This window comes from Pteronotus mesoamericanus, unplaced genomic scaffold (genome assembly GCF_021234165.1).
Source record: "Pteronotus mesoamericanus isolate MK-2021 breed Mesoamerican mustached bat unplaced genomic scaffold, CSHL_Meso_final scaffold_705, whole genome shotgun sequence".
In the NCBI taxonomy this organism is placed as follows: domain Eukaryota; kingdom Metazoa; phylum Chordata; class Mammalia; order Chiroptera; family Mormoopidae; genus Pteronotus; species Pteronotus mesoamericanus.
The window spans coordinates 16,124,299-16,140,201 of NW_026555326.1; the positions used below are offsets into that span (position 1 = coordinate 16,124,299).

The following is a 15,903-nucleotide window of genomic DNA, read 5'->3' on the forward strand; positions in this document are numbered from 1 at the left end:
CTAGGCTGGGCTGCTGCAGAGACTACCAAAGAGAAGGATTAGGTCGTTGTAGAGTTGACCATAGTTCTTGATCTTTCTGAAAGGCAAAGGGTTGACTTGAAAGTCCACATTCTATCAAAATGGCATCAGGCAAAAGGCTTGGGGAAGAGAAGCCCAGATGGATCTTCAGTTCATTCTTCAGATGCCACAGGTTCCAAAGATAGCCAAGCTGTTTATGGGAGGGACCCCTCCAATTCACTATATTATAGTGTTCTGGGGGTTAAAAAAAATTGGGGTGAGGAGAAACAGGTTGTAACAAACGTCACACCTGTACCACAAGGCCCATCACATCTTAAGCATCTGCCAGTCTGAAAGCCTACTAAAATAGGGTCATGGGGTGGGGTGGGGGGGTGGGTTATTGTTTATAAACCCATTTCCCTTCATTTTATTAAATGTTCCACTTATACACATTTTAAAGATGAACGATTTACAAGCCTGTGCAAGTTGCCTCCTTGGCTTACAGGAAGGAAACATTGCTGCAAGACAGGTTGGACAGAATGGTGTCGCTGTGGGAAAAGATGGACTTGGATTTTTGCTCCTTTTCTGTTACAGTACAATTCAGTTTATAACCATGAGTACATACAATTTCTTAAAAACCCTTCATGCAAATTGTAGAAAAAATTTTTCTTTCCTTGAAGCTGGCAGTGAAAAATAAAGATTCATGTCTTTCTTTGTGCACACCCCCATTATTTCTTCAAGTCAGGTTCTTCTCTAAGCATTAAGAGAAACAGGAGAAAGCCACAGGGTAAGCAGGATTTCAACAAGTGGTATTTTCTTCTTAAAGTTCAACATTTAACTTCTTGCACAATTAGCTCCTGGCTGTAGGACATGTGGTCTCTTGAACAGGCAGGCTGTCCACTTAACAAAATGAAGTTCAACAAAGCAGGGCCTGACCCTGGGGGTCTGCAGGATTAAGACCCCCACACTGGGAATGGTTTCCACCCTAACACTGTGATCACCTGGATACCTCTTGCTTGTTAATGACATGTATGATCCTTTATCCAAAGTGATGGTGTGAGAATGGGGAAAAGGGCCAAGGATCACAAGTACAAAGAATATTAGTTTTCTCATGTTTTTGTTGGAGAGGGAGGATGGTGAGGAAAAAAATCTATTCATCATTCTGGATGATTAAAGGTGGTTTCATGCATTTTTAAAGCCACAATTTTATATTGCGTTGCTGTAGAAACCAACTTCTCTGGAGAGGGAAGGTAAGAAAGGAGAAGGAAGAGAGAGTTCAGTGGGATTTTTTCCATTTTCATTTTTATATAAAAGTGTTAAGACCACAATGAAAAAAGTTTTTTATCCATATATATAATAAACCAGTTTGTGAGCTACATATTTTTCTTTCCCATCTTCAGAAATGTTCTCACATTGACAATGGGTGGATAGCATCATGCCCAAAGACATTGGCCACACAGTAAAACAAACAAACCCAGATGTACTATGACACAATTGAGGTAAAAGGGGAAACAAAAAAATTTAACATTTGTCCACGAAAGATTTTTTTTTCTTTTCTTGATTTTGTCAGAAAAATACCAAACACAGTGATTTAAATTTTAAAAAAAAGTCACAAAAACCTGTTTTTTAGCGTAAGTGAATGACAGCTCCTCGGCTCAGACGTGATCACTATTGGTTTTCCTAATAATCCACAAATCCACAGGGAAGTGTAAGTCAACATCAGGGGCCAGTGGTGGCATAAAATTAAAAAATATAAACCAAGTACCCCACCTGGTATACCCCCTTTTCCCTAACCCCTCTACCCTCCCTCACTCTCCCCCCCCCCCCACAACCCCTCATGACCCCAACACTCAAATCTCCATCAGATCTAGGTCAGCTTCTTCAAAGCCATAGAAGGACTCGGTCTCGCTTTCACCCTCAAAGAGCTGGTGAAGGCTTTCAGGCTCAGTTGTCTCTTCGGGAGATGACCTGGGTCGGGGAGTAGAAGCTGAGTGCTCCTCAGACTGTTCCCCACTCAGCTTCAGTTGCTCCTCTAGGGAGGCAATTAGCTCCTCCTGCATGTCAGCATTTCTTGTAGGTGAGTTTATGTTGCCATCAGGGCCAGGCAGAACACTAGCCACAAGGAAGGACCGCTGAACCAACTCTGGACTGTCCCCAATGACAGCCAACACCTCAGCCAGCCAGACCACCACTAGCTGCAGCAGGACATCAGAATCACATGCACTATCTGCCATTTCCCGAGCCTGTTCCTTCCACTTTTTGTGCAGGAAGTTCTTGACCGTTCGTTTGATGCATACATCTAATGGCTGAATTTTGGAGCTACAGCCTGCTGGGACCACTGCAGGCAAAGTGCTAGAGGCACTAAGCATAGCCAGCACCTCTTCTGACAAGTGGGTGCGATGACAGTCCATCACAAGCATGCCTTTGCTGCGCTGGCAAGCAGTGTGCTTCTGCCACACACGGGTGGACCACAGCTCCATGATCTCATCATCACTGTAGCCACTTTCCTTTGCCTCAAGCAATATAGAGTCTGGCATGTTAGCAGGCTGATCCATTTGTCCTCGGTAGAAAACCAGAGTGGGGAGGACAGTGCCATCTGCCAGAATGGCCAGCACCACATCACACCAAGGTTCCCCCGTGCCCACTGTCTGCAGGGCATTCTCCTTTCGGTCATCACTGCTTAACACCTCTGTGTCCAGAAACAAGGAGATCTCATCAATGGCCACAATCATAGACAACGGTAAGTCCTGGTTGTGAATCTGCCGTTGTACAAATTCAATGAAGAGTCCTGCATTCTCTGCCACATCCTTAGGTAGGGTATGGGCCACGGCACGCCGGGCATGGGGAGTCAGGTGGTGCCGCAGCATGAAACGCACAGCCCACTCATAAGAGATCTTAAACCCTCCCTCCAAAGAACGTCCTATTTTGGTGGCCTTCTGGAACAAGGTCTCCTCATTTACAGGTAGCTGTTGCTCTCGTTGGGTAAGCACCCACTCAGCCAGTTTCTCTTCTGCCTCGAAGCTCAGATATTTGCCCTCCAGATTCTCCCCCTGGGAGGCCTGGAAGCGCCGAAGCCAACGACGAATGCGTCGCTGGGGGTTTCGGAAATGTTCAGCTGCCTGTTCTGTATTACAGCAAAGGGCAAACAGTACCACTCGAAGCTTCTTCACAGACAGCTGCTCCTTCTTGCCAATTGCACTGCTACTCCCTCCTCCTGAGGCTGGCTCAGGTTCCTGGGTGACTGGGCTCCCTTCATCCTGGTCATCAACATTCAGACATTCAGCCCCCTCTGAGGCCAAAGGTGGGAGGGCTAATGGTTGGGGGTGAGTGGGAGTTGGTGGTGGGGTTGCAGTTGAAGCTGGTGATGGGAGGGCCTGGGCCATGGGCGTCGGTAGCTCTTCAGGCTCAGCTGGGGTGGCCCCCGCAGATTTCACAGTGGCAGCTTTATGAGAGGGGAAGGAAGGAGGAGGGTACATATTCTTCAAGTTCCGGTCATGCACTCGGTCACGAGGCTGGCCATGCCTAAAGTGTTAGCAAAAAGAATAAGAAAAACCTCAATTAAACCAGAAAAACAAAGTAACAGTAATAATATTAATAATAGAGACCAAACACACTGCAAGATAGAAATTAAACCATAAAGTGAGTTTCTGTTACCTTGAATGAGATATCCAAGTGAGTGCTATGGAAAATGAAACAAAAGAAAGTTAATTCAGTGAATAAATAAGCCTTCTACAGACAGTGTCTTAGGATTTCAACCAAAAAAGGAAACCTACTCCCTATGCAAGTCTTAGATTATAATTTCAGGTGAGAATGCTCCCAATTTTGTCAAACATGTCAAAAACAGTGAGGAGTTACTCCTGGTATGGATGCTCCTAACTCATGTAACACCACCTGTACTCTTACATTTCTTTTTCCTGTCCTGCTAACCCTAATCTCTCCTACTTACCTCGTGGAAGAATGCTGCTGGATCTGTGAGAGGGGTTGAATACCAAATGCTTGGCCATGGCATCTCCCACAGAGGTAATAAAGGTACAAGAAGTGCAGGCCAGCTTGATGCCACTAAGAAAGAGAGCCAAGAGCACAGAAGTCAAATACAGCAGTGAACTAGAGAGAATTAAGCTTTGAGCCCTTAATAAAGAGTGTCCTTTCTTTATCTCTCTGAAATTAATTCACATACCCACCCACCCCAAAACAGCTAAAAAAATCTAATGTAAAAACGTGAAAAATCCAGAGATCACCAATAAGTTTTTCCTTACCTCACAGAATTTTTAAACAACGCCAAATACTTGGGGCTCTTCCGTGGAACATGATTGCTAAGAAAGACAAAAAATAAGTAGTATGAGTTACAGGGTTCTGTTGGTTAAACCAGAGATCACCAGCCACTGACAATGACCCAACAAAAGGGTCACTGACACCTTGTCAATCCATCCAAACCTTAACCATTCGAGTTTTCCTATCATAAGCATTTTTATTAATATGCACATGAATCACAGTGAGGGAGGGGGACTATTAAAATGCAAAGTGCAACTGAGAAGGCCTAGGGGTTGGGGGAAGGGGAAGAGGCTGCAGTTCTAAGAAGCTTCCACGTGGTGCTGCTCATCCTTGAAGCACACTTTGAGTAGAAGATTCCACAAAATCAGAACGCAGCCCATCAAAGTCAAATGAACATGAGTTGGCCTCTTACTCTGCTCAGGGAGATGAACAGAACAGCTCTAAGAGTTGAAAGAGAAAACATACTATAAACAGGGGAAGGAATAAAAAGAGTTTTGGAGAATCTGAACTCCCAGACAGAAACACTGTTTCAATCGTGACTTACTTGATCATGTGGTTGGCATAGGCTCGAGAACAACAGGTGCTATAGCGACACAGAGAGCAGTGAACGTAAGTAGGAAAATGATTAGGGAAATCTGGGATCTCAAAGCTGCACTCCAGACATGTCTGCCGGCCCATGACACTCCTGTCAGGAAACAAGAAAGATTTACTTAACTGCCTCTGGGCTCCCCAAACTGTAGGGAGCTTAGACAACAGATCCTGCTAAAAGGCTACTAGATTAGCAATAGTTGGTATGGCTCACTTGGTTGGAGCGTCGTCCCGTAAACCGAAAGGTCATGGGTTCAACAGCCAGCCAGGGCATGTGCCCAAGGTTGCTGGTTCAGTCCCCAGTTGGAGTACAAACGCCAGGCAACCGATTGATGTTTTTCTCTCACATCAATGTTTCTCTCCCCTCTCTCTCCCCCTCCCTTTCCTTCTCTCTAAAAGCATGTCCACTTGAGGAAAAAAACAAAAGGGGGCTACCAGATTACACTGGTAGGAGGAATAGTCATGCCCACCCAGCCCCTGGCCTCTAGAAGAAGGCACTGACATTTTCCTAACAGCTCTCTTCTGGATGTTACGCTGAACAGGGGGATAAAGGAAGACTGGCAGAGGGTCTGTTGATGAGGTCAGTGGTCCTGCCTCCTGCAAGGTGCTGGGAGGTGCTTCACTGGAGGCGATCGGAACAGTTCGTGGCTGCCCTCGGGAAGCCCGGATTGTCACCTGTGGGCCAAGGGAAGAAACAACTGGACATCAGACACTGAAAATCTCTATACCTCTCCTGGATCTGTACAGGAAATGTTGACAAACCCTTTACCTTGGTGCCTGGTTTCAAACCTTCCAGCTGCTTGGGTTTACGAAAGGTTTTATGGTGTTGAAGCTTGTGTTCAATTTTGTCCTTGGCAAAGAGAAACTGAAGCCGGCATTTGTTGCAATGATAAACGTTCCTCTTCTGAAGGGGGGGAAAGAAAGAGAATCTTTTTCTTCCCTGAGGAGAAGGTAGATCAGTGCCAACCACACCATTCTTCCTACCTTTCTGTTGATAATTTCAGAGTGAGAAAATACACACCACAACAGCAAAACTTCCCATTGAGATTCATCACCTCCCATTCTCCCAAGAAAGGTAGACTCAAAACCAGGATGATTAGGTCCTCAAGCCATCTCTTCCTGACTTGCTTTAATAATTTGGGTGAGTGGCTCAAGCTTTACTTGCTCATACTTTACAGTGCGGACAGTGCTACCTACTTCTGGACATTGTTCTTTCATGTTTTTTTTAATGCAATAAAATATACTTGGTAAAAAAAAATAATACTTTTTATTCTACATACTTTCATATTTTAACTTTGTCTTTAACTCTGATCCTTTTTGTCTTTCTACAAAAACAACTTGTTACCAGTTTCTTGGGTTTCTTTCATGGACAGTCTATGCATATAACCATGTTATAAACACATTCCTCTCCAATCACCACCTCCTTATTTTTCCTTTCTTTGACAAAAGAAATGATAGAACTTTTTCACACGTTGCTCTTTTTCCTCCTAAAACACCAATCTATACAGATGTGCCTTCCTGTGAGACTGATCATTTTGAGGATTCAGACTGCTTTGTATTAAAGCCCTTCACCAACAGGATGCATGCGTATGGCTTTCTTCCTTAGGAGAGGAGGATGTATATAACTTCAGCTGAGTTGCAAGTGACCATCTCCATGCTGCTGTATGAAAATAAGTCTGTGGTGGATTTTCAGCAGTCACTACTGCGCAATGTGTGTGAGCCTTAAGAGAGTGTTTAGAAGCAAGTGCGAACATTAAGCACAGGTGCACCCATCTTATTCTCCATGCAGTGCCGTCTATGTACCTTCACTCTCCTCTAGTACCTCCTTTCCTGTAACGTTTTTCAACAGTCACATGTATTCCATCTTAAAAACAAACATGGTAACAAATTCTCCCTTGCTACCCCTTCCCCTAAATCATCCACTCAGTCCTTGCCTTCCTAAACAAACTTCTTTAAAGAAGTTGTCTCCATTGCCTTAGCTCCCATTCATTTGTCCTGCTGAAATTTCACTTCTATCCTAACCAACAAAACGGTTCCAGTTAAAGGTCAGCCTCTAAGTTTCTCTCTTGCTTGATACCTTCGTGCAATATTTGATCATATCCTTTTCTTCAAAATATGCTTTCTCCTTCTCCCAAGTTCCCTGACACCAAGCATCTTCTGGTTTTACTACTAGGACTACAGTTCAAGGCTTGGGGATCAGGACCTGAAGGGCCCTAAACCTTCATCTTATTCTCAGTGGTGGGGGTGGTGGTTGGGATGACACTTAAAAAGTTTAAAATCCACTGAATGATCACCGCTAGATACCTTTTCCACAACCCAGGCTTTTCTCCCAGGTCTACATATCCAACTACCAGTTTAATAAACAACTACATGATGTCACGGACACTGCTAACTCAGAGTACTAAAATTTATATCCTTCCTCCAATTTTACTTTCTCCAGTAAATAGTCCCACCATTCATTCAATTGCTCAAGACAGATTTGTAAGCATTAGTCTCAACTTGCTATTCCCTTATTACCATCCCTAAAATCATTAACATCACTTACCTTATCAATATTTTTCAATTCTATCTTCTTTTTCTTCATTTCAAAAGCCAATAGCCACTATCGTCTCTCACCTAAACTGAAAAAGCCTTTGACTAGTCTCCCTACATCTAGTCTTAATCTTCTTCAATCTACTCTCCTTCATGCAGCCAATGTAATCATAGCAAAAAAAAAACAATTTGAACACATCACTCCAGGACTTAAAAACCCCATACTGGCTTCCCAATGGCTTATTATAATGCTGAATCGCCTTTTCGTGGCTTAGAAGATTCTCCACGATCTGTTCCCTACCTGCCAACCTCCCCCTGGACCCTGCACTTCACATGGGACTTCTTTCAGTTCCTTGAACCTCCATACTCTAGCTCTGTGCCTTCAAGCACATTGTTTTACTCCACTTCACTTGGCTCATCCTTACTCATCCTTCAAGTCTTAAACATTCTCCCCAAATAGGTGCATGTTTTTCTATGTTCTGTATTTCCCCTAACACAACATTCTTCATGCTTTATTGCACCATGTAATTGTCTTGTTTGCCACTAAATCTCTTAGCACCTAAGCCTATTGCAATATATGTAATCAGAAGTCAGTAAACTTTTGCAAACACATATGTACAGGGTCCAGAAGAAGTAAGACTTGCTTAAGCATAGTTGGTAGGATAATAATATGGGTGTAATAATCCACAGTTGTAATTTGAACATTTCACCTAAAATGCCATATGGTGTGTCTGAGTGTGATAAGTGTTATGTTACAGAATTACATGCTTATGACTTTGTAATAAAAGATTTTTATAATACAAAAGGGACGTTATTTGTTCCACACCCTATATATTCTTCTCTATCAAAATTATTTCCCTTGCTCAGTCCTGGTCCCAGCATCCATAAATTTAAAAAATAAGAATTTGGTAATTGCTTAGTGCCTGGTACCTGGTGCCTCATGTAATGCTGTTGGAACGCGTTGCCATTTTTGAAGACCTTCAGGCAGTACGGGCAGAGCAGATGCCGAGTATCCTCATGGATCATCCGAAAATGGACATCTACCTCAGAGTAGAGTGAGGAGCGATATTGACATACCTGAGTCACATAAGAGGGAAAGTAAGCTCAGTGAAGCAGACAACTGAGGCCTCAAAACAGAGGCAGCAAAAAAATGTTAAAATATGAAAACAAAATGTCTTAAATGTATGTATCAAATCATTTTTCTGACTTTGTAATACAGGGCTACGTTTGTGATAAATTCAGCTGTGACTTAAGATAAAAATGGGAAAGGACAGGAAAGTCTGAGAACAATTCATGTTCTTTGGATAAGAGGATGAGAGGAACAAAGTTTTCTCTGTTCCTCTCCAAATGCAAGTGCAGGACACAGACACTCAGTACATGCGTGTGTTCCTTGACGTTTTTCTCCTGCATGGAGAATCCTGAAAACAGGACCTGTGCTTACTATTTCCTCTGTATATCCTCAGTGTTCCTAAAATTACATGTGTGTGGTAGGTGTTCAGCAGTGGTCATGAGTGGATTCTTCGTGTTCAGCCTAAGAGCAAAATGGCTAATGCTCTCTAGAGAAAAGGGCAATACCTGGCAAACGTAAGGCATCTCTCCAGGCTTATGAGTATCCTTCATGTGCTGGAGAAACAGTGGCTCACTCTCAAACGCCCACTCACAGATCTTGCACTTGGCTGTAAGAAAAGGAAGAATGAGTAAATCCACCTGAAAATAAAATAAGACTGAGATCTCACTGACTCACTGTATTTTCTGAGTTCTGTATCTTCATTTTCCATAGTGAGAAAATCACTTGGTCTCTTTCTTTAAAATGGTTCTGTCTTTATATCTGTGTTGCTGATAACAACTAACCTTGTCTCTAGCTCAGACTTTTTACCAAAGCTCTATTCCAGATCTTGAATTAGCTATAAGGCCTTTTTAATTGGACAGTGTACCATCAACTCTAACTTAAAGCAGCAGCATCCTGCTTCCCACTGTTTTCATTCTCACTACCCTAACCCTCTTTCTAAGCTCAAAACTTAGGCGCTATCTCTGAATCCATACCCCTGTGTTCTGTCACCATTATTTCAAAATGCATCTAAGAAGCGTCACTTCTCCAATCTCACAGGCAAAAACTTGATAGAAGCACATATAATTTCCTTCTGCTAATTAGTTGAATTCCAACTCCTCCTATTTTGCCAATAAATGCAATATCTATTTTTCCATATCATTCCCAAATCAATTCTTTAAAAATACTACATTACTTCATTCTTTTGCTCAAAGATAGACAATGATTATCTTATATGAATAATTCAATAAGCATTATTGAACATCTTAAATGAGTTCAGTTAAGAATTTGTCCTCAAAAAACTAAGAATCATGAACAGAAGTTCTTCCCTTATTATGAGTTACTGTGTTATAGTATAAACAAATTTGAGATAACAATTTTGAAACTGCCAATTTTGTCAATTGCAGCCTATAAAGCTGTAATTCTAAATTTTTGGTAAAAATTTTAATTGCTCCATATTTAAATTATATAAATAAAATATAGGTGGTTATTTATATTTTTCTTACTGTCACTGAAATTATTTTCAAGTTTTTACAAGTATAGAAATTGTAAATTCAAACATTTAATAAGCATTTACTGGACAATGTCTAACCCCTGCCCCCACCCCCAAAAAGATGAGTGACGTTAGGATAATTCTTTAAAGTAAAACAAACATGCAGAAAGCCCAGGGGTTTTTCATCTGAGGTCCAGGAAAGAGGTCTTAGGAAATCCACATATCCTCTGAAATTATTTGCAAAAGAGGAAACCTGTCTATTTTTCTAGAAAGAAGATTCACTAGTTTTGTGTTTATTCTCAAAGGGGTCTGCAACCCATATAGAACCACTGCTTGAAGGTACATTAGGTGCTAAAGGGATACATACTCATAGAAATAAAATACTCTGCTTAGAGGAAGGAAGAAAAGCTATAAGCTATACAAGCTGAACCTTGAAAGAAGAGTGGGAGTTTGTAGTCAGAGAAGCCAAGAGAACAGACGCAAAGACATAGAGGTAGAGAAGTGCATGACATATCTAGAAAACATTTACTAGTAGCAGGACAATTATTTTCTCCCGTTTTGTCTCCCTTACCTCTTAATTCCATTCATTCAACTTCCTTAGTTTTTTCTTTTCTAGAACAGCTCCAAACATTGGTGTTTTGCACCCTTTTATCCACCCCTTTCTTATTCTACATGCTTTCTCAGGGCAACCTCATTCAACATCGGAAGACTTTTCCTACAACCTACGTATCAGCTATATTGTTACAGCTGTTACACAACATCCATAATAATAACATCATGCAACTTCTAACCACAAATACCATGCTAAGATTTATACGTATTATCTTATACCAAGAAAATCGGTGAGATAGGAACCTACGACATCAGCAGATTTAAGAGATCTCTTAGTAATCTTTCACATCTGCTCAACAGGAAAGAAGCTGGTATGGAAAAGATTCAAGAAGGAGAATTAATTGATTTTCCAAAGTGACTATCCTAACACTGTCCTTCCCCCTCCCCCCCGCCCCGCCCAGCACCATTAACCTCACCACCTCAACACCTAACCAGCCTCTTTGAGACAATAGGTATAAACTACTAACAGCTTCTGCATCCCATTTTCCAAATTATGGAAGGATAAAGTCCTTATGCCTTTCTAAGGCTCATCCAGCCTCATCACTCCATGTCTTCCAAGATTTTATCAAGCAATTAGTTTTCCCTCTCTGAAGTCTTTTTCTATATAGTATCCTTCCAACACCTGAACTTAGTTAAGCCTCCTGAAGCATTCTCCTCAACCCTACCTCTTCCTCAGTTTTACTGCCCTTGAACAGTATAAAGAAAAACACAATGCCATTAAGATTACATTGTCATTCTAATTAAATACATTAACCCATTATCCATTAATGGATTAAAAACATTAATCCATTAATGTTTGGGGGACAATTCAGGAAATCTGAAAAAGGACTAGATATTACATATTAAGGTTTTATGATTAAATCAGCTAGGTCTTGACAAAGGTACTCTGGCTATATAGAGAAAAATGTCATTTTTAGAGACAAATACCAAAGTATTTAGGAACAAAATGTAATTCATACGTAATTTAATTTAAAAACACCAGAAAGTAAAAGTAAAATATTTTTTTCCTAAAAGTGAGAGACAACATAGTGGTACAGCAAGAGAAAAGACCAGTGAGGCTCTGTGCTGTTTCTTCTTTCCATAAGGGAAAAACTTCCACTTATCTTTCCTATGTACAGTCCATACACAATGGACTAACAAAAACCCACTGACCAAATTCTGCATAAAAATGAGTTAGTACTTTCACTTGGAGGTGAAGGTGAGTTATTTGGGCTTCCTATCACTGACAGTGAAGAATCTGGGGTCCCAACCTAGACCAAATTGGCTACTCTGCCACTACAACATAGAGATATGATGGCTGATTCCAGTATCCACTCTATTCCCAAATAATTACTCCCAAGTTTCATTGTCCAATACAGTAACCACCAGTGACATGTGGCTTGCGGACACCTGAAATGTGGTAAGCCCAAACTGAGATTTGCTGTGAGTATAATATATACACCAGGTTTTTTTAAAATCTATTTTTCACTTTATAAAATTTAAAGAGACCTGGTATACAATATTAGTTTCAGGCGTACAACAGAGCGATTCACCATTTATATACCTCACAATGTCATCGCCACACTAAGTCTAGCAATCATCTGTCACCATGCAGTTTATCACAGTATTAAAAATCTTTTTCAATGGGAAAAAAGTTAAATATCTCATTAATTTTAAAATTGTGAACACATGCTAAAGTAACTATATTTTGCATATGAGTATACCATTAAAATTAATTTCAGCTTTTTAAAACTTTAAATAACTACTAAAAAAATTAAATTACATGTGTAGCTCACCTTGTGTTTTTTCCGGCAGTACTAGTCTAAGCCACTCATGGCGACCCCATTCCCTGTGCAAATATGACCAAGGCCAAGGAGGTATAAAGAGAAAGCAATTCCGTCTCCTAAGACACAGATTCAGAAAAGACACAGGAAGGTATGGTCTCTTCTTCATCTGCATGATTTTGTGGCTGAATATAATGCCTGAGACTAACACAGCCAGAGACCAGAGAAATGTTGAGAAGCAGAACATTCAAATTCTGAGCTTGAAGCCCTCTCAGCTGAATGACAGAATAGATGTCCTTATTATTTAATTATTTTAGTCAAGGTTTTTAATTTGCAGCAAAAGCAACAAAATCATGTGCAGATTTCTGGTCTTTACACCTCTGCTCATGTTTTTTCCTGTCATCTAAAAACTTTTCTTATTACTTACCATCAATCTAAATCCTTCTTGTATTTAAAGACCCTAAAAACTTAGACATGACTTTCTGTGAAATCTCACCACAAGGATAGTTTCCCTTCTCTCAACTATTTCACCTACTCTTGGTGAAACATACACTTATGTTTATAACAAATATACTGTGTTTTTCTCACATTTTCCTATATTTACATATCTTTTTTGTTTTCAACAAAACTAGAAATCCCTTAAAGGACAAAGGAAATATTCTGAAGCCTGGGCTCAAACTCTTACAATGTCACCTTTCTGAGGTGTATGGTCTCAAATAAATGACTTAATTTTTTAAAATCACTGTCTCAATAGTACTTTATAATAAATATTATCTTTTATCCTACATAAAACCTACCAGGGGACTAACTAAAATGGAAGTTCAAATATAGATGTTCCTTCTATAAAAGGATCTTAGTAATAAATCCACAAAGCCCCCTCCTAAATCAGGATCTAGCACTGAACTCAATTCATGCTTAACAGAACATAAAGCAGGCTTGAAAGAAAATAGGGCAAGCGAAGTAAGGAACTGACTTATGAATATTCCAAGAACTTCCTCTACACTGTAATCCACATATAAGTAAATAGCACCAGCACCCCCTAGTGCCATTCAAAGATAAAGAGCTAAGTACATCCTCAGCATTTAAGAGTTTCCAAACTTACTAGTTGATTCATAGGGACTATGAACATTTTCCAAGTGGCACTGCAGCTGGAAGGGAGTAGAAAACTGGCGATAACAGTGTTGGCAGATAGTATGACCATCCACTTCACCATTCTGCTGATCTAGTTCTACATGGTGTTTCATATGGTTCATGAATCTGTAGTATGGCACAAAAGTAAAGTACAGAAAACATACCAAAAAAAATCAGTAGCCTTAGAGACATGTAACAGCAGAATCACAGAACAGACATTACCTGCTCCCTTCCCTCCACTTCCTCTGGGCGCAGAGAAAGGTTCTTAAAACTAAGACTTCTATGGAAGGAGATACATTGGTCTCCCTTACTTTAATCCAGTTATATTTTATTTATTACCACAACTTCACCTTCTATAGTACTAGCTATTGATTTAATGATAATGCTTAGCAAGACTGTATAACAGGACCATTCTCCAAAGAAAAAGACTTAAACATAAGGACATTTCAGGCTTCTCTTGTCCAAGGTAACCTCCAAGGCACTTTAACACTTACCGAATGTTGTTTTTTAGCCTTTTGGTACAATGTGGGCATCGGAATGATGTGGCAACCTTAGGAAAGTTTGTGAGTTGGGCTACTTTGCCACCATCCCGTCCGTAGTAAAAGTCATCTACTAGCATAATGAGCTTGGTCTGGACAGCATCACCCACATTCTCATTTGGCTCTGATACTTTGGTAGGTGGTGATAAAGCAGGAATTGGTGTTGAAGATGGTGTGGAAGCAACGGGAACTGTTTTCTCAGGTGATGAGGGCTTTGCTGCTGATGGGACACTGGGTTCTGAATCCAGAGACTTTCCTTTCTTCTGGTATTCAACCATTTCTGGGCAACAGTACTACAGAGAAAGAAGACATCTGATCATTCTGGTTACACTAGGGGCTAAGGGAAGCTAACCTCTCTGGTTCCAGGTGCTCTCATCCAGCTTTCACCCTCCAGTTTTCTACAGTATTTCCAAGTGTCACTCTTTTTTTAGTGTGTATCTATTTACAGCCACGTGTCACTCCAAACACTGTTATCTTGTACTTCTCCTTCCTCCCTTATAGCTCATTTATCCACTCACTAGCATAACTTGGTTCTGAGCTCCCTAGCACGAAGAAGTTCCAACCTTTGCATCTGGACTAATACCAAAAAAACAAACAAACAAACAAACAAAAACAAACCAAACCCAACAAGGTTAGAAATGGGAACTGATTAATAACTCCTGATTCATCAATGGCATAAACGCAGAAAATGAACTGAGGCCAACTTGGTTTGAGTTCTGGTTATTTAACCTGTCCTGTGCAATTTCCAAATCTACCACAACTAAGGAATTAAGATTGCATAGGTTCTGATTTATTTGAGGGTCTTTAAATGTATCCTATGACCTTCCGCAGTATATAACTCTTGTAAGAAAATAGCCAAAAAGATAAAAGCAACTCTTTAAAAAGCTTCCAAATCATTTTGGAGTCCCTGCTTCACAAGCTCCCAATAGAGCAGGAGTTATACAATGGTAGCTCTTTGGATTAGATCCCCATCACAGGTGATATCACTTACACACATGTGACCTCTCAAAGCTTCAGTTACACGGAATTGAGCGTTACACCGTGGACATATTTTCCGACCACCATCTTGGAGATCAAACACAGGAATGGAAGAGGTCACTGGAAGAAGTGAGAAGCATTGATAAGATTAATAAGATGATACTGGATAGTATTACTGGCGTTTGGGAAAAAGGTTATACTCCCTGAAGGGCATATCAAGGTCAATAGGCAAGCATGAGAGATTATGAAGGACATTCCTTTCACCGTTCTTCTTGCTCTAGGCCAAGGGTTAGCAAATTACAACTTTTAGACCAAATCCAGCCAGCAGCTAGTTTCTGTTTGGCCCAAGAGTTAAGAATGACTTTTACTTTTTGTCTTTTTTGATTATGGTAAAATATACGTAACATACAATTTATTTCTTAACCAATTTTAAGCATACAGTTGTTTAGGTACATTCACAATGTTGTGCAGGCCATCTCCAGAGTCTTTTCACCTTGCAATAATGAAACTCTATACCCATTAAACTGTCCATTCCCCATCCATCCTAGTCCCTAGCAATCACCATGCTCTACTTTGTGTCTCTGTGAATCTGACCACTCTAGGTACCTCACATAAGTGGAATCATACACTATCGGTCCTTTTGTTAATGGCTCAATTAACATCACATCCTCAAGGTTCATAAAATGTGGTAGTATGTGCCAAAACTTCCTTTCTTTGAAAGGGTGAACAATATACCATTATACATGTATACCACATTTTGTTTATTCATTCATAGATAGATGGACATCTGAGAGGTTTCCACCTCTTGGCTCTTATGAATAATGAGTGTACAAATGTTGGGTCCATGCTTTTAATTCACTTAGGTACATACCCAAAAGTGGAACTGCTAGATCACATGGTAAAATTATGCTTTATTTTTTTTGGAGTAAGTATCAGTATCAATAGTAAAAA

General features: G+C 40.5%; 1 protein-coding gene across 1 annotated transcript in view; it reads right to left on the reverse strand.

The window, feature by feature from the left end:
- Nucleotides 1-1,844: 1,844 nt before the first annotated feature.
- POGZ (pogo transposable element derived with ZNF domain) overlaps nucleotides 1,845-15,903 on the reverse strand; it is a 43,539-nt gene continuing 29,480 nt past the window's right edge. Inside the window, exons 8-19 of the mRNA XM_054563262.1 lie at nucleotides 14,966-15,072; nucleotides 13,930-14,267; nucleotides 13,407-13,561; nucleotides 8,965-9,065; nucleotides 8,320-8,466; nucleotides 5,627-5,761; nucleotides 5,360-5,532; nucleotides 4,814-4,954; nucleotides 4,254-4,310; nucleotides 3,944-4,056; nucleotides 3,652-3,676; nucleotides 1,845-3,519 (exon numbers count right to left, since the gene is read on the reverse strand). Coding sequence (XP_054419237.1) covers nucleotides 1,848-3,519; nucleotides 3,652-3,676; nucleotides 3,944-4,056; nucleotides 4,254-4,310; nucleotides 4,814-4,954; nucleotides 5,360-5,532; nucleotides 5,627-5,761; nucleotides 8,320-8,466; nucleotides 8,965-9,065; nucleotides 13,407-13,561; nucleotides 13,930-14,267; nucleotides 14,966-15,072 — 3,164 coding nt within the window. The 3' untranslated portion in view covers nucleotides 1,845-1,847. The remainder of the gene's footprint in view (nucleotides 3,520-3,651; nucleotides 3,677-3,943; nucleotides 4,057-4,253; nucleotides 4,311-4,813; nucleotides 4,955-5,359; nucleotides 5,533-5,626; nucleotides 5,762-8,319; nucleotides 8,467-8,964; nucleotides 9,066-13,406; nucleotides 13,562-13,929; nucleotides 14,268-14,965; nucleotides 15,073-15,903) is intronic.